Source organism: Ochotona princeps, chromosome 27, assembly GCF_030435755.1.
Source record: "Ochotona princeps isolate mOchPri1 chromosome 27, mOchPri1.hap1, whole genome shotgun sequence".
Classification (NCBI taxonomy): domain Eukaryota; kingdom Metazoa; phylum Chordata; class Mammalia; order Lagomorpha; family Ochotonidae; genus Ochotona; species Ochotona princeps.
The window spans coordinates 21770921-21793996 of record NC_080858.1 but is presented as its reverse complement, the minus strand read 5'-3'; the positions used below and the strand labels follow the sequence as shown (position 1 = coordinate 21793996).

The window sequence follows — 23076 nt, the reverse complement described above, 5'->3', positions numbered from 1 at the left end:
TTAAAAAAAAAAATTGAGACCCATTGCAATGGCTCAATTGGCTAATCCTCCAAGATCCTATATGGATGCTGGTTCATGCCCCAGCTGTTCCACTTGCCATTCAGCTTCCTGCTTGTGGCCTGGGAAAGCAATGAAGGATGGCCCAAAGGCGTGGGACCCTGTATCATGTGGGAGACCTGGAGAAGGCTCCTGGCTTTTGGCTTTGGATCAGCTCAGTTCTGGCCATAGTGGCCACTTGGGGAATGAACCAGCAGATGGAAGATTTTTCTGTCTCTCCTTTTCTTTGTCAATCTGCCTTTCTAATAAAAACAAATCTAAAAAAAAAATTGTTAAAGTGAACCATCCGAAAATGTGCAATTCTGTGACTTGCAGTGTGCTAAAAAATATGTCCAGATACCATCACTCTCTGCCCCCAGAGCATTTCCGCCTCTCCCCTCTATCTCGTACTCATTGGTGGTCACCCTCAGTGCTCCCCGCCTTTTCCTCTGGAAATTGCTCATCTATTTTCTTTCTCTGAACTTGGTTGTTTGTGACATTTCCTATGAGTGCCGCCATACAATGTGCCCCTTTCTGTGTCTGCCTTAGTTCACTACAGGAAGCTGCATTCTGTGGCTTGATGTTCTTTTGCGTAGCTGCAGAACAGGCACACGAAACGCTGTGTCTGTTCAGCTGTTGACAGGCATTTGTGTGCCTTCCACTTTTCCCATTATTCTAAATGCTGCTAGCAACATTCACGTCCAAGTTTGTATGGGAAGAGAGCTCTGACTTCTGCCGGACACATACCTGCCAGTGGAATGGCTGGGTCAAATGGTAACTCTGTGTTTAGCTATTTGAGGAACTGACGGGTGTTTTTCCATATAACGGCACCTTTTACATTTCCTCCCGTGGGGCATGAGGGTTCCGCTTGTCAAGGCCACACGTTCATTTCTGTTTTTCAAAAAAGTGACGGTTACCGTGGCGGGTGTGAAGTGGTATCTCATCGTGGTTTTCATTTGTCTTTCCCTAAGACTGGGGCGGAGTGCAGCTTCTCATGCGCTTATTGCCCATGGCGGGGCTGCTTTGTAGGAACAGTCTGTCTCAGCTGATGCTTAAATTACGATGTTTCTTTATTATTCTTGAGTTGCAAGAGGTGTGGTTTGTTTTCAACCTATGCTGTATTTTAGACCCTCATCAGATGTGTGAATTACAACTGTTTCCTCTCATTCTGCAGGGTGTTTCTTTCTTTGTTGGTATTATCCTTTGATGCATTAAAGTTTCAAATTTTCCTGAAGTCACATGTTTTTTAAGATTTATTTATTTCCTGGAAGAGTGAAAGAGAGAAAAAGGGAGAGCGGGGAGAAGAGGTCTGCTAGTCACTGGTTCACTTCGCAGATGGTGGTAACAACCGGCGCTGGGCCAGCTGAAGCCAGGAACCAGGAGCTTCTTTCAGCTCTCCTGTGTGGGAGAGCACTTGGGTCATCTTGTACCGCTTTGTGCATTAGCAAGAAGCTGGACCAGAGGTGGAGCATCTGGGACATGAACCAGTGCTCATGTGGGAAGCTGACGTCACAGGCCACTACGCCACAATGCCAGACCCAGAGTCAAATTTATCTAATTTTTCTTTTGTCTCTTGTGCTTTCGGTGTCATGTTTGATCCATGCTTAATCTAAAATCATACAAATTTTCCAAAGTTTCACATAAGAATCTTATTTTTAAATTTTCCATTGACTTCTTTGATCTATTTTGAGTTTGTCATTTGGTTTTGGGTAGCATTCAAATGTCATTCTTTTGTGATTGTTCTGAACCACTTATTGAAAAAAAAATTTTTTTTTCAATTGAATGGTCTTGGTTCTCTTGTTGAAATCAACAGGACATAGATTCATGAGCTGCTTCCCAGGTTTCATTTCTGTCCTGTGGAGTTTTAGGAGGATGTCCACCATGCCAGCACCACAGTACTTTTAAAAATATCTTACATTTCTCTTGTTTTGTTAAAGATTTATTTTATTTTTGTTGGAAAGTTAGATATACAGAGAGAAAGATCCTCCATCTGCTGATTCACTCTCCAAGTGGCCACAGTGGCCAGAGATAAGCCGATCTGGAGCCAGGAGCCTCTCCAGGTCTCCCATGCTGGTACATCGTTCCAAGGCTTTGGCCATCCTCGACTACTTTCCCAGGCCACAAGGAGGGAGCTGGATGGGAAGCAGGGCCACTAACTGGTGCCCGTATGGGATCCTGGCAACGTGCAAGGCCAGGACTTTAGCTGCTAGGCTACCACACCAGGCAGGCTTCCATTTCTTTCTTTTTTTTATTAATTACATTGCATTATGTGACACAGTTTTATAGGCACTGAGATTCCCCCACCCCTCCCCAAATCCTCTCCCCATGGTGGATTCCTCCACCTTGTTGCATTACCACAGTTCAAGTTCAGTTGAGATTCTTTCATTGCAAGCATATACCAAGCATAGAGTTCAGCATTTTATTGTCCAGATAAGTTCAATGGCTTCTTGGGGAGACCATCTCTTTTTAAAATATTCATTAAAAATTATTTTTCTTTTCTTTTAAAAAACATTAACTTATTTATTTGAAAGGCAGAATAACTGATAAAGATGGAGATAAAGAGATCTTCTATTTGCTGGTTCACTCTCCGAATGACCTTGACAGCTGGACCAGGCCAAAGGCAGGAGCCCAGAACTGCATCTGGGTCTCCTACATGGGGGACAAGAGCCCAAGTCCTTGAACCATCATCTGCTACCTCCCAGGTGCATTGCAAGGAAGCTGGATCAGAAGTGGAGTAGCTAAGACTTACCCAGGCACAAATTTGGGATTCGAGCATTCCAAGCTGTGGCTCAACACCTCTGGGCTGTAACACTTGCCCCGGTATGACAGTTTTGAGTACTACAGCTTTTTTACAAAAAGATCTATTTGTACTTAATGAGCAGATATACAAGAAAAAGGAGAGACAGAAGGAGATCTTCCATCTGTTGATTCATTCCTCAGATGGCAGCAATAACCAGAGCTGAGCTGATTAGAAACCAGGAGTTTCTTCCAGGTCTCCCATGTGGGTGGATGCAGGGTCCCAAGACTTTGGGCCATTCTCTTCTGCTTTCCTGGGCTACACAGGAAGCTGGATTGAAAGTGGAGCAGCCAGGACACAAACTGGTGCCCACGTGGGATGCCAGTATCACAGGCAGTGGCTAACCCACAGGGCCACAGTGCCAGCCACGGGTACTGTAGCTTTGTAGTAAGGTTGCAGTTGGACAATATAACTTGTCCTATTCTGTTTGTTTCAAGATTGTTTAGGTTATTCTGTGTCCCTTGCATTTGCAAATGAATTTTAGGATCAGCCTGTCCATTTCTGAGGAAGGGAGGAAGGGAGGAAGGGAGGAAGGGAGGAAGGGAGGAAGGGAGGAAGGGAGGAAGGAAGGAAGGAAGGAAAGAAAGAAAGAATGAAAGAAAGAAAGAAAGAAAGAAAGAAAGAAAGAAAGAAAGAAAGAAAGAAAGAAAGAAAGAAAGAGTGATTATATAGCGCCTGGGCTCTGTGGATAAAATTGGGGTGTATCACATTTTCCTCCTTCTGAGCACAGGTGTCTTTCCATTTATTTAGGGGTCCTGTAATGTCTCTCAACACTCTGTTGTCATTTTCAATGTATGAAACTTGTACTTTTTTGTTAAGTCAATTCCTAGGCTTTTATTTTTTGCTGATGCTATTACAAGGGAACTTCTCTCTTAATTCCATTTTCAAACTGGCCGCTGACTGGGCAGGGTGCTGCCTTTGGAAGGAGGTGGTTGTTTTCTCCCCACTGGGCTGGTGACGCCTGATGGTGTAGGTGTGTTGCCATGGCACCCCACAGGTGGCTGCTGGGGCTCTCCTGTTGACTTCTCTGAAGACACACGGAGAGTTTGATCTGTGACCCAAAAGGAAGTGTGTCTGACTCATGCTTGCCGTGCTCCTGTGGCCTTCAGCCCACAGGGCTGAGAGAGTGAGTGGGTGGGGGTGGGGCAGCGCCATCCCCACAGCTGCTTCCTCCAGTCCTTCACTGCGGCAGAAGTTTGGGGACACCTCCCGAAGGGCCAGGTACTCCCTCCCCCAAGGGCCTGGGTAGACCCTATCTGTGATGCTGGCATCCCGCATAGGCACCAGTTTGTGTCCTGGCTGCTCCACTTCCGATCCAACTTCCTGCTTGTAGTCCAGGAAAGCAACAGAGAATGGCTCAAAGCCGTGGGATCCTGCATCCACCCGCATGGCAGACCTGGAAGAAACTCCTGGCTCCTGCAAAGATCTATTTACATTTTCTGCTCATTAAGCAAATTTTTGGGCCCAGCGCCGTGGCTCAAAGACTAAATCCTCACCTTGCAAGACCAGAATACCATGTGGGCGTGGTTCATGTCCCAGCTGCTCCACTTCCCTTCCAGCTTCCTGCTTGTGGTGTGGGAAAGCAGTAAAACATGATGGCCCAAAGCTGTGGGACCCTGCACCTACATGAGAGACCTGGAGGAGGCTCTGTGTTGGCTCCTAGCTTCTGATTGGCTTAGCTCTGACTGTTGTGGCCACTTGGGGAGTGAACAGTGGATGGAAGATCTTTCTGCCTCTCCTTCACTCTGTAAATCTGATCTACCTTTCCAATAAAAATAAATCTAATTTAAAAAAATGATTTGAAAGGCAGAGACAAAGTCAGGGACAGGTACTGGCTTACCCAACTCCCTACAACGGCTGGAGCGGGACCAGACTGAAGCCAAGACCTGGAGCTCAGTGTGGGCAGGAGGACTGGGTCCTGGCACTCCAGCATGCGGTGTGGGCATCCTATTCCAAGTGCTTCTGTCAGGCATGGCACATCTCAGGGTGCTACAGGTCATTGGGCTTTGTAAATTTTAGGGCTCGGACGTGAAGTTGGCATATAGTTGCTAGAATCTTAACCACAGGGAAACTTAAAAAAAAATCTGTCGGGCCCAGCGGCGTGGCCTAGCAGCTAAAGTCCTCGCCTTGAAAGCCCCAGGATCCCATATGGGCGCCGGTTCTAATCCCAGCAGCTCCACTTCCCATCCAGCTCCCTGCTTGTGGCCTGGGAAAGCAGACGATGACAGCCCAAGACTTTGGGACCCTGCACCTACGTGGGAGACCCGGAAGATCTCCCGGCTCCCAGCTTCAGATTGGCTCAGCTCCAGCCGTTGCAGCCACTTAGGGAGTGAATCATCGGACGGAAGATCTTCCTCTCTGTCTCTCCTCCTCTCTGTATATCCGCCTTTCCAATATAAAAATGAAATCTTAAAAAAAAAAAAGAATACAGTTTGAACAAAGACAGCCTTCTTCACTTTTTAAAACTGAAGTTTGAATAACTCCGGTGGAACAATCAGAATCACATTGGCCGTCAGTTCCGTTAGAAACCTGGCCCACTGGGTGCTGGTGTTGTGGGTTGAGCTACTTGCGACCCCTGGTGTCTCATGTCAGAGTGTTGGTGCTGGTTCCAGCTGCTTTGCTGCTGCTGCTCTGCTTCTAATTTTATTTGAAAGGTAGATTTATACAGAGAGAAGGAGAGAGAGAGAGCAAGTGAAACACACAGAGAGATCTTCCATCTACTAGTTCACTCCAAGATGGTCACAAGTCAGGCCAGCTCAGGTTGAAAGCAGAAGCCAGAAACTCCATCTGGGTCTCCCTTGGGTTCAGGGACCCAGGCATGTTAGCAGGGAGCTGGGCCAGAGGCAGACCTGGAAGGAGCTCCAGGCTCCTGGCTTTGGACTGGCCCAGCTCCAACCATTGCACATCTGTCTCCTCTTTGATTATGCCTTTCATATACAAAACATTAAAAATAATAATTAAGTAAATTCTCCTAAGTGTTTTAAACTATTTTTCTAAATTTAACACACTTGATTTTTAAAAAGATTTATTTATTTATTTTTATTGGAAAGGCAGATTTAAAGAGAGAAAGATCTTCTACTCATTGGTTCACTCCCCAAATGGCTGCAATGGTTGGAGTTGAGCTGATCTAAAGCCAAGAGGCAGGAGCTTCCTCTGGGTTTCCCATGTGGGTGCAGGGTCCCAAGGCTTTGAACAACGTTTCACTGCTTTCCTAGGCCACAAGCAGGGAGCTGGAAGGGAAGCGGAGTATCCGGGACATGAACTAGCTCCCACATAGGATGCCAGCACTTGCAAAATGAGGCTTTAGCCTTTGAGCCATCACACAGGACCCTCACTTTCTTTTGAAGTGGTTTGGTATATGACTAGACCGACTTCTGACTAAGAAGAAAAGCTTTCCTAAACACTCAAATACTTCTAGTAAATAAAAAAAAGTTTACATAAAGGAAATACTAAATTCCCTCAAAAATTGTTGTTTTCTTAACGCTCAACATCTCTTACATCTTCTTGAATTATTAATTAAAAATCAACCAAACATTTCATCTTGCTTTTTCAATTACATGGTTTTTTAAAAAGACACTTATTTGTTTATTTGAAAGGCAGAATTACAAAGAGAGAGGGAGGGACAGAAGGAGAGGTCTTTCCTCTGCTAGCTCACTCCCAAGCAGTTGGAGCTGCACATGTCCAAAGCCAGGAGCCAGGAGCTTCTGCCAGGTCTCCCATGTGGGCGCAGGGGACCAAGCATCTCCACTATCCTCCGCTGCTTTCCCAGGCATGTTAGTAGGGAGCTCAGTTGGAAGTGGGGCAGCCATGACACGAACTGGCACTTATATGGGATGCTAGCACCGTAAGTGGTGGTTTTATTTGTTCATCAGAGCACCAACCCTCATTACTTTGATTTTTTTAAAAAGATTTATTTGTTTTTATTGGAATGGCAGATATACAGAGAGGAGAGACAGAGAGGAAGATCTTCCGTCCGATGATTCACTCCCCAAGTGAGCCGCAACTGCCGGTGCTGCGCCGATCCAAAGCCGGGAACCTGGGACATTTTCAGGGTCTCCCACGCGGGTGCAGGGAGCTGGATGGGAAGTGGAGCTGCTGGGATTAGAACCGGCGCCCATATGGGACCTGGCGCGTTCAAGGCGAGAACTTTAGCCGCTAGGCCACGCCGCCGGGCCCTCAAAGTTAAAATTCTAAGAACGTAACGATATTCTCTTCTCTTCCCTCCCCACCCTTTTTTGTGGGGGCATATTTATTTTTATTGGAAAGTCAAATTTACAGAGAAAAGGAGAGACAGAAAGATCTTTCATATATTGGGTTGCTTCTCAAATGGCCTCAACCGCCAGAGCTGAGCTGATCGGAAGCCAGGGACTTCTCCAAGGTCTATTGTTTTCCCAGGCCACAAGCAGGGAGCTGAGTAGGAAGGGAAGTGGAACAGCCAGGATACGAACCAGTGCCCATTTGGGAACCTGGCGCGTGCAAGGCGACCTTAACCGCTAGGCTATTGTGCTGGTCCCCTCCCTTTCTAAAAATTAAGTTATTCATTTGAGATTTTCCATCTGCTGATTTGCTGAACTGCCGTTACCAGCGATGGGGTGAGCGTTGAAGCCAGAAGCTGGAAACAGTCCAGGTCCCCTTGAAGGTGGCAGAGACCCAGTTGTGGACGCCGCTTCTTGGGGTGCGCCTGAGCAGGAAGCTGGGGCCCCGCGTGGAGCGCAGGGCCTGCTGTGCGAGCTGCAGGCGGTGGGACCCACAGCTGAGCAGATGCCGCCCCTGCCCCGCCCAGGAGCCTATTTGCAAGCTTCTACCTTCTGCAGCCGCGGGAACCCAGAAGATTCTGTGGGGCCCTGTGCATTCGGGGTGGGCATCACGGCGGGTCCGCAGGGAGGAAACGCGCGTGTGAGGGGCGAGCCGCGGTCTGTGGGTGGCCGCACCCACTCCAACCCTGCCTGTCTCCGTCAGGTGCAGGGACACCTGGCACTGTGGGCCATGGGACGGCATGCTCGCCTGGCTCGGCCTGGCAGAGGGAAGGAGGCGGGACCCTGCACACCGCCCCGGGCCCGTGTTCACCTGGCCACGCTTGGAGGTTGCTCCTGCACCCGGCACCGCTGCCCTAAGTCTGCCGTTGCCAGCATCGTGACGCGCGGCAGTTCCACTTTCTGTTTTTCAGACCTCACTCTTGAAAACACGATCCTAAATACAGAACACGTAGCTCTTAGCCAGGGAAGAATTTCCCAGAACAGTAGTTTCGTCTTATCTGAACTGCAACTACAAAGCTGCAGGTTTGTTTTTTTTTCAAATATATATAGGAAGGGTTACATATCAAGAGAGAGTTCTTCCATCTGCTGGATCACTGCCCCAAAGAGCCACAATGGCCAGAGCTGAGTTGATCCGAAGCCAGGAGCCACGTGAAGCTTCTTCTGAGTCTCCCAAGGCCTTGGGCTGTCCTCTTCTGCTTCCCCAGGGCACAAGCAGGGAGCCGGATCAGAAGCAGCTGGGATCCAGGCCTATATGGGGTCATGGTGCTTGTAAGACACCAGGTCCACAACTCTAGATATTTTAACGACACTGGTGGGTGTCTGCAGACTTCTGTAGGGCTAAGTGTTAAGCTGTAGAGCCTGCAAGGCCCAGGAGCAAGGCCAGGAAATGGAGACTGGGGTTAAACGCTAGCCAAGACCTCCCTGGGGACAGAGGCGGCCCACCTCTGGGCTAGGAAAGACACCACCCCGGGGCAGAGCCTCAGCCAGCCTCTAGCAGGGGAGCGGGCAGGTGGAAGGGTCCTGGGGCCTGGCCTGAAGTGGAGCTTGCAGGTGGGGCTCACCCTCCGAGGAGCACTCTGCTTGGGGACCCTGGGTTTGAACCCACATAGGAGGCGTCTGTCCCCTCTGCCTGGGCTTGGGGTGCCCCCTAGTGGTGGAATGGTGATGTGCTCCTCAGAATCCGACCGTCCCAGGACCTACATTCAGGTGTCAGGTGTCAAGGGCGTTACTGTTAAAAGGTAAGGGTCGCCTCTGATACACTTCCCCCTTCCACCCCGCCACCTTCACACACCCATACGGGAGGGTTTTCCTGTGCCTGCAGAACAAGTCCAGGTTTGGATGCCACTGGTGAGGGAAGAGGGGCTCAGTCCGGAAGTCTGTCCGTAACATGCCTTTAACAGAACCCGAAAGAATGCGGCAGAGCACCATCCCATGTTGAAAGCTCTTGGATTTTCAAGCCTGTTTTAAAAACATTTTATTTTGATTGTAAAAGTAGATCTACAAAGAGGAGAGACAGGGAATTCTCTGCCAAGGCTGAGCTCAGTAGCCAGGAGCTTCTTCCGGGTCTGCCATGTGAGTGCAGGGAACCAAGGAATTGGAACAGCCTTTGCTGGTTTCCCAGGGACATCAGCAAGGAGCTGGAATCAGAAGTGGAGCAGCTGGAACTTGAATAGGCAACCGTATGGGATGCTGGCCCTGCAGGGAGAGGCTGAGTGAGCTGTATGTTACAACGCTGGTCACTACTCATTTGACAAACTCTTGCTTGATACACTTCGGAAAAAAGTTTCAGAGTTGGTGTGCCCTTTAGGCATGTGTTATTCTGGTTTCTTCATTCTCAGATAAGAAGCGTGAAGGTCAACAGAGGTCAGTCTCCACTCATTCACTCATTCACCAAATTTATTATTTTTTTAAGATTTATTTATTTCTATTGCAAAGTAAGGTATACAGAGAGGAGAAGAGACAGAGAGGAAGATCTTCCATCCAATGATTCACTCCCCAAGCGGCTGCAATGGCTGGAACTGAGTCAATCCGAAGCCAGGAGCCAGGAATCTCTTCAGGTCTCCCACGTGGGTGCAGGGTCCCAAGGCTTTGGGCCATCCTTTACTGCTTTCCCAGGCCACAAGTAGGGAGGTGGAATGAAATGGAGCAGCCGGGACATGAACTGGTGCCTATATGGGATCCTGGCTCTTTGCAAGGTGAGGATTTTAGCCATTTAGCCATCACACCGGGTCCATAAGTACCATTATTTACGATCATGTATATTTGGCTTGTTTCTGTTATATTTAGAGCAAGAATGATGCATATGGCTTTTGCTGGCCTTACTGTGTGTGCACTTAGGCTGGTAATTCTAGCCAGACATTTCTGGGTACATGCCCAGGAGCAGACTTGTAGGGCTGAGTGTTGATCTTACCAGATTTCCAAAGCGACTGAACCAACTCACACAACGTGGCAATGTATGCGAGGCCCAGTCGCTCCGTACTCTTACTCGTTTTTAGGCTTGTGAGCATTTTGAGTTGGTGTGGTGGGTGTGTTTTTATGTTTCAGTGTTTATAGAGGCCAACCAGTGTTTATAGAGGCCTCTGTCTGCAGCACTGACATCTCAGGGGCGCTGCTTCAAGTCTTGGCAGTTTCATTTCTGATCCAGCTCCCTGCTAATGCACCAGGGAGAGCAGCAAAGATGATGGCCCAAGTACTGAAGTCCCTGCACCCACATGGGGGATCCAGACGAAGTTCCTGGCTTCAGCTTGGCCCAGCTGTGGCTGTTGAGTCTCTATTTTTGCCAAGTACATGTCTGGATTCTGTCTGATCAGGTTTTCCTGGGTGATTTGTCTCAGTGTTGTAATCTTTGGTGCATTTTTTCAACGCTGTCGTTTCTAAACAAAGTACCGCAAAAGGGGTGACTTATAAACAGCAGTAATAATTTCTCATAGTCCTTATGTAAACATTTACTTTATCTTAATTTGAAAGGTGCAGAGTCAGAGAGAGGCATTACAGTCCCTGAATGCCTGAGACAGCCAGGGTTGGGCCAGGCCAAAGCCAGGAACCCAGAACTCGGGGTCTTCTGCGAGACGGTAGAGATGCCTCTGCTGCCTCCTTGCCTGCACATTAACAGAAAGATGAATCAGAAGCCCGGAGGTCAGGCCTCAAGCTAGGGACTGCTAGGGGTATAGAAACCACCGGGGTATGAGCTCAAGTTCAAGATGCGGGCAGGCTCAGCGCCTGGTCAGGGCCTGTTTCCTGGTTCGGTGATTGCTGTCTGTTCGCTGCAACCTTGCGTGGTGAGAAGGGGGAAGCTCTCCCTGAACCTCACTTAGAAGAGCTCTAATCTGGGGCGGCTGTGGTGGTGCAGTGGTTTGAGTTGTCATTTGCAAATCCGTCACTGCGCATGTCAGTGCCTGAGTTGAAGTCTCGGGTCTGCTTCCTGATCCAGCTTCCTTTTGATGTCCATCCTGGGAAGCAGCGGGTGGTGGCTCAGCTACGCTTCCTATCCAGATCCCTGGGAAAGCAGCAGCAGAAGGCTGAAGCACGTGGCCCCTGCTGCTCTCAGGGTGTCCCGGCTTCAGCTTGGCTCAGCTGGGGACATCTGGCAAATGAACCAACATTTGGAAGATCTCTCTCCCTCTCTCTTTCCCTCTCTCTTTCACTCTTCCTTTCAAATAAATCAATAAATATTTTAAAGCTCCTATGGTCATGAAAAAAAACAAAACCCAGACCGTCACAGAACAGAGAAGACTGAAGTTCATGATTAAAGCATCAAAAATGGATGAAATCTTAACACAACTGATCATATGGAAGATTATTTCAATCATGTTAATTTAAAGATGTTTACGTTTTATTTGTCATTTAATTGAAACATAGAGACAGACAGCGGTCTTCCATCTCCTAAATGTCTCTAACTACCAGGCTGGGTCAGACTGACGCCAGGAGCTAGGAATTCCACTCAGGCCTCTAACACGGGTGGCAGGGACTTCAGTTCCAGAGCCATCACGAATGGCCTTCCAGAGCACACCAGCAGGATGCTGGAGTCGGAAGCGGAGCTGGGACGTGTATCCAAGCGTTCCAGGATGGGGTGTGGGTTGACTTCACCATCATACCGAATTCCTACTCTAGTGTTAGTATCTTACTTCTGACTAATGATTCAAGGTTATGCGAAGTTCTGATTTTAAGGGAAGTCGGGAGAAAGGTACAGCAAAACTCTGTAGCATCTTTGCAACTTTTCTGTAATCCTAGAAATCACTGCAAACTAACAAACTTAGTGAGAAAAGAAGGGACATAGGAAACACACGGGTAAGGCTCACTGTGCAAGGTCCAGGTCTTCTGGAGCTGTGGGGCAGGTGTGAAGGACGAGCACTGTCATTCTTCCAGCATTTACTGAAGTTACACACATTGCTGCTCTGTGATATGGCAATTCCACTTCTAGGAACGTGTCCAATAGAAACAGGTGCTTTTGGCCCCGGCGCAGTGGCCTAGCGGCTAAAGTCCTCGCCTTGAATGCACCAGGATCCCATACAGGCACCAGTTTGTGTCCCGGAAGCCCTGCTTCCCATCCACCTCCCTGCTTGTAGCCTGGGAAAGCAGTGGAGGACGGCCCAAAGCCTTGGGACCCTGCACCCACATGGGAGACCTGAAGAGATTCCTGGCTCTCCCTTTCTCTTCCTCTCTCTCTTTAACCTTGACTTTCAAGTAAAATAAATCTTTGGGAAAAAAAAAAAAAGAGCGAGCTATGGAGCCAGAGCCAGGATCTGGAAACAGTCCAGGTGTCCCCCACTGGGTTGCAGGGACTCAGCGGCAGGTGCCTCCATCCCTGCCTGTCATGGTCTGCAGGAAGCTGGAGTCAGGAGCCAGACCTGGGAACCAAATGCCGGCACTATTAGACTAGACTCGCATCCTCGCTGGAATCTTAGCCACGAGGCTGAATGCCTACACTCCGTTTCACAGCTTCTGAATGCCAAGTTTAAAAAGGAGGCTCAGGTTAGTTTCAGAATCTGCCCAAGGTCACAAAATATGAGCTGAAACCCAAGTTCATCAGCAAAAGTTATTGACTGTGTCTCCCGGGTATGTCCCCAAACCGCTCACTTTTTCCATCAATTTGCTACTGTAACCTTCCACCTGGTCTCTCTGCTTCCAATTAGTGATCCATTGAGTTGTTCTGAAATAACAAGATAAATATACTTCCTAAGCATAATGAAACAAATGTAGCGACTTTAAGTCCTGTTGAATGAGTACTGAAAGTACTGCTGGGGTGGGTAGTGGTGGCAGGTTAGTCACCAGCCTGCCATCGCCTGTCAGAGAACGGCTGTAAGACCCAGCTACTCGGCTTCAGATCCAGCTCCCTGCTTAATGTGCCTGGGAAGCAGTGGATGACGGCCCAGGTGCTGTGGTCCCTGATTCTCACCTGGGACACCTGCATGGAGTTCTGGGCTTCTTACTTCGGACCTGGCCCATCTTTTAGTCATCTTTTAGTCCTGGCATCTTTTAGCCATCTGGAGAGTGAGTCGGGGATGAAGCAGCTCTCTCCCGTCTCTCTGTCCCCTGCCTTTCAGCTAAGCAGGTAATTTAAAAAAAAAGTGTTGTCCTTTAACCTCAGGAGATGACCATTCCTATTGTATATTGCTGTGGTAATACTTTTAGACAAGACTTTAAACTATTAGAACGATAGGCGTGGATGTGGTTTGGATGCTGGGTGTGGCTTCTCCTCTTCCTTTCCTCCTCTTCCCCCAGATACAGGAAGAAGAAAAAGAAAATTGGAAACAATGGTCTCATTCACTTTCCCCTATCCCTTGACCCTTCCCACCCTAATCAGTGATCCCCACATGGGCATGCATCCTTCTCAACTATGTAAATATCAACAAAAATAAAATAAAATAAAAATAAAGAAAGAGCATCCTTTTGATGGCTAAATAGTATTCCACTGTGTGTATCTATTTTGCGTTTTCTTTATTCTTTGGACACCTTGTCTGATTCTGTATCTTGGCTACTGTGAAGCATGCAATAATAAACATGGGAAGATAGGTATTTGTTTCTTTCTTTCTTTATCGCTCGCTCTCTCTTTTTAAAGACCTACAGCTCAGCACAGTGGCTCAACAGGCTAATTCTCCACCTGCAAGCACCAGTATCCCAATATGGCAACAGTTCTAGTCCCAGCTGCTGCACGTCTAATCCAGTACTCTGCTTGTGGCCTGGGGAGGCAGCAGAGGATGGATCAAGTCCTTGGGACTCTGTACCTACGTTGGAGACCCAGAGGAGGCGCCTGGCTTTGGACTGGCTCAGTTGGATATTCAGGAAGTTAACCAACAGAAAGATCTCTGTCTCTCCTTCTCTTTGTAATTATGCCTTTCAAATAAAAATGAGATAAATCTTTTTAAAAATTACAACCGTTGAAATTAGCCTACAGAAGTAAGTTTCACATGGCTTTGCTGTGTGGTAATAAACCCAGAGAATTAATTGCTACATTATTATAGATGATGAAAGAATTCAGCAGGGTAGAAGAAATGAAAAGATCCTCGTTCTATAGCACTCAGAGACAAAGCATTAGGCATAAACTTCAGAGACATTTAAGACATTAAGACATACATCAAGAAAACATTCAAATGCTACTATGAATACAACATAGAAAGGTGCAAATAATCAGAATTTCACCACATTCCAGAAAAGCCTAGCACCAGGAAGCTCACATCTTTTTACTTGAGCAAATTCAATGCTGTCTCCGGACAAACACCAAGAGTAATTTTTGGATACCAACAGGTTCTCCCTGGGGGCGGACAGAACCTCAATTCGGAATGGTGTTGAACAGGGGTATGCTTCAGCATCATTCCTTTAAGCATTTCTCCCTCTGTAATTGGGTGGACAATGTACACAAGCTGCTTTTCATCTCACAGGAATGGCACCGGGGGAGTCACGTGGCCTGGCTCTAGCGCAATACAGGAATGGGAGGATGGAACTTTATTTAAAGACACAAGTCACCATTATTTACTTCTCCAAAAGAGAAGCCGGAGCGAATACTTTCACAGTCAGCCTTAAGTAAACCCAGCGGCGGCTCCAGGAGGAGATGCCTGGGAGGATGCCTGTTGCAGCTCCACCAGCTTGCGAGTCTCAGCTGCTGCAAGCCACCCCCGCCCACGGGAGATGCAGAGAACGTGGCCTTTCAGAGAAGGCACAGCCTGCTGGCAGCGGCTCCCCCTGCCTGCCCTCCCAGCTCTGATGCCTTTAAAGATTTATTTATTTTTATTGCAAAGTTACATATAGAGGAGAGGCACAGAGGAAGATCTTCTGTCCTTTGATTCACCCCCCAAGTGACCGCAATAGTCGGAACTGAGTTGATCCGAAGCCAGGAGCCAAAAGCCTCCTCCGGGTCTCCCACACGGGTGTAGGGTCCCAAGGCTTTGGGCCATCCTCAACTGCTTTCCCAGGCCACAAGCAGGGAGGTGGATGGGACACAGGGCTACTGGGATTAGAACCGATGTCCATATGGGATCCCAGCACTTGCAAGGTGAGAACTTTAGCCACTAGGCTACTGTGCTGGGCCCCAGCTCTGATGCCTTTATCCAGCAGCACATCTACTCACAATGAGAATTAGAGAACAGCCCAGCGCAATGGCCTAGAGGCTCAAGTCCTCGCCTTGAATGTGCCAGGATCCCATATGGGTACTGGTTCTAATCCAGCTCCCTGCTTGTGGCCTGGGAAAGCAGTCGAGGATGGCCCAAAGCCTTGGGATCTTGCACCCGTGTGGGAGACCTAGAGGAGGTTCCTGGCTCCTGGCTGCGGACGGGCACAGCACCAGCCATTGCGGTCACTTGGGGAGTGAATCATCAGATGGAAGATCTTCCCCTCTTGTCTCTTCTCCTCTCTGTATATCTGATTTTGCAAAAAAAAAAAAAAAAAATCTTTAAAAAACAAATGAGAATTAGAGCAAACATCATAGTGCTGCAGGACCCAGCCCAGATTCCTGATCCAGAGTGGAGGGCGAACTTGGCCTCTTATGTTTTAGGCTGCCAAGTGCACATCTTTCCTATTATGCAGTCGTGGAAGACCCCTGGTGTCAGAAACACATTGGTTGGGGTGGGAGTGGGTGTCAAAACACATTAGGGTCAGGGAGTGGGGTAGAAGTGAGAGCTGTCGGAGAGCCTACAAGCTGGGCTGGGCCATGCTGTCCTTCTACAGGTGTCTAGAAGCCCAGCGAATCCCAGCTCTGGGGCAGTCGCATTGGCCAAGCTCCTTACCCGGTTGGAGCCTCCTTTCCCTCATCTGTTCAATGGAAGCAGTAGGGGCCAGCGCAGTGGTATGACAGGCTAATCCTCACCTGCAGCATCAGCATACCATTGGGCCCTGATTCTAGTCCCAGATGCTTCACTTCCAATCCAGCTCCCTGCTTATGGCCTGGTAAGGCGGGCTCCCAGCTTCGGTTCAGCTCAGCTCCAGCCGTTTCAGCCACTTGGGAAGTGAGTCAGTGATGGAAAACCTCTCTTTGTCCCTTTCTCTCCCTGAAAAAATCTGTCTTTCAAATAAAAATAAATTTTTAAAAATGGGACCAGCCACCATCTATCAGTGTGCGGATGCTGGAAGATGAGCTACATCAGCCCTGCAATGAACCTGGACCACACTGCTGGCTGATACAGCATCGACTGGGCCCTCACAGAAAGACCTCTGTGGACTTAGAATTTCATGCCTTTGACTTTGGTTTTTGATACTGCCCCAATGCAATAGCGTTTTCAATATAAATCCTCCTCCGCCCCTCCCCAAAATGATCAGATACATATAATCTGTTCTCTTTTATATTAATAAACATTTTTAACAGTGTAAAAAAAGATGTGGTCTCAGCCTCTTTATTTGCATGTGGTTACAATTCATAAATACACCTGTCATCTCCTCCCCCTCCCACTCTCCCCCCACCCTGACAAACCCTACCCAAACCTCTGGTCCTTACGGCCCTATTGTCCTCCTTTAAGAGCCGAGGGGTGGGGCACTCCCCCACCTCACCTCACCTTGGTCCGCGTCCTCCAAGGGCCTCTGGGCCTCAGGGGTGAGCACCACGCATCCATTAGAATCGCTGGTGATATCCTCGCGGGTGGTCGTACACCTGACACTCTCCTGTGCCATGCTCCAGATGCAGAGTGCCATGGTGGGCAGCTGTCAGCATGCCACGCCCTGTCCAGGGCTGAGGCTGAGTCACACCAACCACAGCTGGGGCAGGCAGTATATGGTAAGGTCTCAGGCTTGCCCAGGTAGCAGTGAGAGTCCAGTGGAGGGCACCCAACTAGTGCCCGGCCTGATCCCTCAAGGCTGGGCCCACCTTGGGGGAGTCCCCAGGGACCCTCTCCCCCTGCTTGCCCATGAAGCCTTGGGGGAGAAGGTGCGCTCTCGTGCCTTGCTCCTCTTTGTGCTTCCCAGACTCTGGCAAGCCTGGGTGACACTGGTCCCTGGGGCTCCTGTCAGAGGCAGTGGCCGCCCAGTGTCTCTGTCTCAGCCAGGTGCCAAGCTTTGCCATCTTCTTGGTAGGGTGTAGACAGCCCAGGGGGGCCAGGCGCGCCCTCTTCAGGAATAGGGTAGGGAGGTTCGGGGGCTGCTGGCGGGTCTCCGGGGCCCCGTGCTCCCCCTAGGACCGGACCATTATAGATGTAGATATTGCCGGTGACAGTCACAGAGCCGCCCGTGACGTGAATGCCGTTGGCACCTGCAGCAGGGGAGGTGGGATGAGGCAGTGGTCTGAGGCAGGGATGGCTCCAGATTCCCCCAGGACTCCCCGCTGGCCTCTCTGACCCCCCTCCCTGCCAACCATCCCTCCCTCCCTCCCTCCCCTGCTGCAGGCTGGCCCCTGTGCTCACCGTGGGCCACTTGGCCCTGCTCCCCAGGCTCAGCCTCTGGCTCCCTGGTCTGGCCCAGGGGACTCTGCTGTTGTAGCACCACTTCCTCCAGACACGGAGGGGCCAGGGGCCCGGCAGAGGCCTGGGACAGGTCTCTGGAGACGGGCAGAAGTGGCTCCACCAGGTCAGGGAAATGCGGGTTGACCCTTGCAGGTGGACAGGAGGGAGACTCCTCTCTCTGCAGTAGACAAAGAACCAACCAATGCCAAGAGCCCCAGACGCCAGCATCCCTACCTCCCCACGGCCCTCTCCTTGCCTGCGCAACTCAGCGCTTGCCCCTGTTCCTCACGCAGTCTTTGCACTGGATTGCCCCCCCTGCACATCACCCACCACGCACCACCCAGCCCTTCCAGTACATTCCCCGCAGACAGTTCCAGCGCTACTCTCTCACTTGCTTGCCAACTCTGCTCCAATACCAGCTTTGCAGAGAGGTCCTTCTTTTCCTCCTAAAGAAGATTCCCCTATGCCAGGGCCAGGGTCACTCATGGTCCCCTTTCCCAGCTTTCGTGAGCAACTGTCACCTCTGCTATGTATTGACTTCACATCATCCTGGCTGCGGGGGGCCTGCTGCCTTATTTGGCTCACTGCTGTCCCCACCCAGCCTATGTCAGGGCCTGGCATGGAACGTGCTGGACACATTAACAGTCACAAGAAAGATCCTGAAGTCGGCCTGGGCGAGCAGGTGGAGCCTGCTCACACTCTTCCTGCCTGTCCCTCTCCCCACCCCACCCCCAGCCCCCCAGCCCTGCTGCCTCTTCCTGCCGCCTTCCCAGCAGCCCCCTCCATTACCTCCGGATGCCTCTTGAGCAGGGATCCTGTAATGCAAAAGGAAGCAGCTGTAGGGTTTGTGGCCTGTCTCAGATCCCCGCTTCTCACCCTCTCACTGTTGCTACCCAGCCTGGGGTTGTGGGGGCAACAGGCACTTGTGGGCCTTCCCTCGAGCTGCAGGGCCAGGGCTAGGTGGAGATGGTGGGGTCTGTGTCAAAGGCAGCCATGGACAGTCTTGGACTGGTTTCTCAGGCCACAAGCAGGGAGCTGGATAAGAAGTGGGGCTGCCAGGACACGAACCGGCATCCATATGAGATCCCGGCGTGTGCAAGGAAAGGACTTTAGCTACTAGGCTATCACGCCGGGCCCTGGCATGGACAGTTTTAGAGTGAAGGGGTCTCCACAGGGGAGGTTGAACATTCTCATGCCAACCCTCAATCCTGGCTGCCACTGCCAGCCATGCACGTGTAGACAGAGGACCTGCTGTGCTTGCTTTCCTACCCAGCTTTCTGCAGAGAGAGGGGAGGCTCTTCCAGGTGCAGGCAAGGACGGTGAGGAGCAGGAAAGAGACGAGTGGTAACAGGACGGCCAGCACCAGCACAGTTCCTGCCAAGACAGCAGACAGGGAACAGGTGACAACGGAGAAGGGCAGAGGGACCTCAAGTTCTGGAGGCCTGGGCAACCCAGACAGGGGCAGCTCCCAAAGGTCAGATGAGAGCAAGCACACCGAGCTCACACAGAAGAGATGTGAGGGGAAGACCCTCTCCAAGGCCGGGTACAGGCGACCCCCGCAAGTGCTGATCAGAGCCCAGGATGGGGCAGTCTCGCTGTGGAGAGAGGGCAGCTGAGACAGTTGCGGGGTGGGGCTGGCGGGGCTTGGCATTGTCAACAGGCTTAGGCCACAGGGGAGAGCCACTTTTGATGTGGGAGCAGTGGTGGTTGGCCACAGAGGAGCTGGGATGGCCTCTGCATACCCATGGGGGGTGTTTGCTGCCTGGGATCCCAAACTCTCTGGGAGAACAGGGGTAGTGCATTCCCGTCCTCTCGCTGGGAGTAACTTCCAGGAGTGGTGGGGAGAAAGACCCCTGAGCCCCGGAAGTGGAGAGCTCCTGCTTTCTGTGGGCCTTGCATCCGTAGGACCACAGGGTCTATAGTGAGTCTCAGGGACACGTGGGAGAGGTGAGCAGAACTTCCTGTTTATGCATGGGGTGGGTGGATGGGGGAGGGAGGGCTGGCCTTTCAGATGGCCTGAACTTGTGGCCTGAGGGTGTACAGGAAGGGTGCCCACACACCTGGGCCACTGCCTGGCTCCCAAGCCACCTCATCTCTCAGCAGTAGTTGCTCTTACAGAAAATGGGAGAGTGGGGAGGGACGGGGGGAGGATAAAGCTTACCCACTCTCTAAATGTCTAGCTGGAAAATGCTGGTTCTAATTGGGCACTTGGACAATATTACGAGGACAGGGACAATTATTTGTGATTACTGCTGAATGAAGAAACCAGGTTAGCAAACTTTGAAATGACTGCCCTTTTAGTTTAAATAAATGATAGGTGTGGATGCATTCAAAAACCCTCTGGGTGGGTGTACAGCCAAATGCTAACAGAGAACATGCCAGCCAGGCGCTGGGTGTGCGGGCGAGTTCCAACTCAGCTCAGATGCGTTTTCTGTCAGCAGTGGGCACGCATCATGGCACAAACCTGAGGGTACGTCCTGCCAGGAGGGTCCAGGGCTAGACAGGGGGCCTTGGAGGCCCACGGAGTCAGCCAGCAGAAAGACAGCATCTGACCCCAGGTGAGACAAACTCATGCAGGTCTCAGGAAGCGCAAAGCTATGGTTTGAGACTGTCGGTGCTCTAACAAAACGAGTCCGCTGGGCACTGCCCAGGGAATGAACGAGGTTGTCTGAAATATCCTGCGGCCACCTATGAAAACCCACCAGAGCCTAGGCAGAGGCTTTCCAACCACAAGAGTCCAGTGTGTCCGTTACATGACGGGAACATGTTCCGAAGGGTGACAGGCATGTGTGCCTGTCTGTGTAGGAGTGCCCCTTGGCGCAACATTGCATGCAACTTACAGCGTGTGTGCATGTGGAAGTACATTGGCCAAGGAATACTCCACTATTTCTTTAAGGAATTATCCTCCTGGTCCCTAGCTCTGGCCCCTCCTCCTCACCTGGAGTTTCCGGGGGCAATGGCTCAGGTGGGTTGTGGCATCTTGTGTCAGACTGGGCGGTGCCTGGCTCCACCCTCACCAAGCCATGGTCCTCACACCTGTGAAGGAAAAAGGTCCCTGATCCTCTTCTGCAACTCCCCCCCTGCAACAGAGCCCCAACTGCAGAAGGCACGTGTGGCTAGCAGGGTCAAGGCGGAGGGGTGGGTGCCGGCAGCTGGAGCTTTGTTGGAGGGCCACTGTACCTGGTGTGCGGCTGGCAGCGGGCACTGGAAGAGGAGGTGTTCTGGAAGTGTCCTGGCTGGCAGGGGACGCAATGATTGTTGGCCTCCGACACTTCATCTGGTGAGAGAAGAGCAGGTGGCTGGGTGGGCAGGTACACAGGGAGCCTTTTGCTCAGCGGCCAGCTCCCTCAGTGCCCACGGTGGCCTCCTGCTTGCCCACCACCACATCTGCACCTCTCACTTGTCCCAAGCTCAACAAAAACAACGCTTCCCCAGAGGGCCCCTGCCCCGCACCTGCCCCTATTCCAAACCCAGCAGCCCCTTCAAGTGGGCCTTTTGTGTGAAAGGAATATGTTCTTTTCACACTAAGAACTATCTTGGGGAGAGGGAGGGTTGCCCCAGACAGACCATGTTCTTTGCCCCCGTCCAAGTTCACCAACACCCCGCCTTCTTTGCACCATCTGCCCTCGGTGACCCCTGACCTTTGAGCTCAGCCTCAGTGCCGGGCGGGCACTCGGGAAGCGGCTCACAGTACACACACTCCAGGGCCCGGTGGGCGCAGAACATGCCGAGCTGGCAGCGGCACTGGGTTTTCTGTTTGCTGGTGCACGGCGCAATCTCCTCGAAGCCCAGTACTGGTGCGGAGATGAGAGGTGGGGGAGCTCAGTGCTGTCTTGGGGAGACCGGGCTCCCCCACCAGCACCCCAGAGCCCCTGGGAGCACTTCCCCACTCACCAACGTCACAGGGGCGGCACAGCTGGCAGATGGAGAGATGGTTCCAGTGCTCATTGTAGGAGTTCTCAGCGCACATGGCACACGCCGTGTCCTGGCTGTGGCTGCATTCGGCTGTGACGTATGTGCCTAGGAGGTGACAGGTAGCAGGTGGGGATTCGCCTTTACCTGTGCCATGCCAGGCCTGACCCTCAATCCCTTCCCTACACCCCCCTGCCTCCGGACACAAACCCCCCAAGAGGCTCAATGAACAGAGTCGGTTGCACCACCTGCCCGTGATGGGTGTCTAGCGTCTCTGTCCCTGGCAGCTGTCCCCTTGGGGGGCAGTGTTCATCTTCCCTGGCAGACTTCTGGGGGAGGGGCCCAGGCACCCACCTGTGTCCCAAGCGTCCATTGCCTCTCACCTGGGGGGCAGCGGGAGCAGCAGAGCCCATGCTTGGGCTCATAGTACTGTTTTTCCTGATCCCAGCAGCTCTGGTTCTCCGAGCGGTAGGGGGGCACCTCGAGGGGGAGGCGAAGTGGAGGGGAACAATGAGCCAGGGAGGGTTGGGGGGGTGGCAGTCGCAAGGCAGAGACCCACCCAGCTGCTCTTCCCGACCCTCACCCGCGCCTGGGGCCGGTTCCCTCCCTCACCAGCTGAGGCTGGGACACAGCCAGGAGCCCGCAGAGGCCCAGCACCAGGGGCCCCCAAGCCAGGCCGCGGCCGGAGGTGGCCGGAGGCAGGCGCATGGTGCTGGCCCCTGGGCCGCTCCGACGAACCGGAGGGAGGTGGGAAGTTTGGAAGTCCCGAGCAGTGATGGCGGCAGCTTCCCGAGCCCAGCGGCTGGGCCGACGTGCCCCCCCCGGGGCCGGGAGCGGCCGGGCCTGGGCTCCAGGGCTCCAGCCGCCCGGGCTCAGGAAGTGGGAGTGGAGCTAGCCGGCCGCGGGGCGGGGACAGGGAGCGCCGGGAGGGAGCGTCCAGGGCCGGCCTGTCGCAATCGCTGTCGGGGGGGAAGAGGAACAGGCTTGGCTGCCTCGACGCGCCGCCGCCGTCGCCGCCGCGCGGGGCGGGCAGGCGGGAGGGGTGACCGGGAAAGCACGTGAGGGTGGCAGGCCCGGAACCTGCGCCTCCTCGTTTGTTCGGAAGCCCAGGGCTGCCGGGGACAGTTCCCGTGCGGCTGCTGGAGCAGCGTGCAGAGCCTGGAGCAGGCCATTTCAAGAGCCCAGCGGAGGCAGTGTGACCCACGGCGGTGGACAGCTGGATTGGGCGGCGGGATCTGGCCAGCCTGAGAGTGCAATGAGCCAACAGAAGCGTGGGGTGGGCCTAAGTCCTAGTGGACGATCGCTCCGGCGCTTGCTCTACTCTGTGGCCATTTAGGACAAGCTACCAGCCAGCCAGTACCCACTCCACCCAGTCATGCAACGCACACATCAGTGGGCACAACCCAGGACCCTCGGCTGGGTGCGGCCGCCCTTCTCCCCTGCAGGAAGTGGGGGGGCACTTAGGGGCCCCTCGTGAGTAGGGCATGATGGGAAGCCATGGCTTCAAGCTGGTCCATCCACTTGAGAGGCTTGGAATCGCTGACAGCATACCGGACAGCCCCTCCCCTTCTGGGCGAGGAGGCTGAGGTTCCAGTTAAGGGGTGTGGAGACACTGGCTTCTAGATTGCATCCCCAGCAGCCCATAGCTCCGTGGAGTGACTTGCATGGCGCTCTCATCTGCCAGTTTCCTGCTCCTTCTTGCTGACACCCGCAG

At 52.0% G+C, this 23076-nt stretch overlaps 1 protein-coding gene and 1 long non-coding RNA gene across 2 annotated transcripts in view; both read right to left on the bottom strand.

Moving 5' to 3' along the window:
- Nucleotides 1-6742: 6742 nt before the first annotated feature.
- The window catches only part of LOC131478092 (uncharacterized), a 49063-nt gene continuing 32729 nt past the window's right edge, over nt 6743-23076 (bottom strand). The window contains exon 2 of the long non-coding RNA XR_009244297.1: nt 6743-6869. This is a non-coding gene — a long non-coding RNA (uncharacterized LOC131478092). The remainder of the gene's footprint in view (nt 6870-23076) is intronic.
- LTBR (lymphotoxin beta receptor) lies at nt 16882-22304 on the bottom strand. The gene is made up of 10 exons (XM_004596454.2): nt 21975-22304; nt 21746-21842; nt 21345-21470; nt 21092-21244; nt 20631-20727; nt 20389-20486; nt 18720-18824; nt 18240-18265; nt 17412-17628; nt 16882-17260 (listed from the first exon to the last, which is right to left on the bottom strand). Exons 1-10 carry the CDS (start codon nt 22068-22070, stop codon nt 17019-17021), a joined length of 1257 nt encoding a protein of 418 aa, XP_004596511.2. The 5' UTR covers nt 22071-22304; the 3' UTR covers nt 16882-17018.

Bases quoted from the DNA above. Each gene is read 5' to 3' on its own strand.
- LTBR (XM_004596454.2), bottom strand. From the start codon at position 22,070: ATGCGCCTGCCTCCGGCCACCTCCGGCCGCGGCCTGGCTTGGGGGCCC. The intron at 18,825-20,388 runs GTGAGGAGGAGG...CTGTCTTGGCAG, and splicing joins ATTGCCCCCGGAAACTCCAG to GAACTGTGCTGGTGCTGGCC. The intron at 17,261-17,411 runs GTGAGCACAGGG...CCCCTGCTGCAG, and splicing joins GCAGGGCCAAGTGGCCCACG to GTGCCAACGGCATTCACGTC.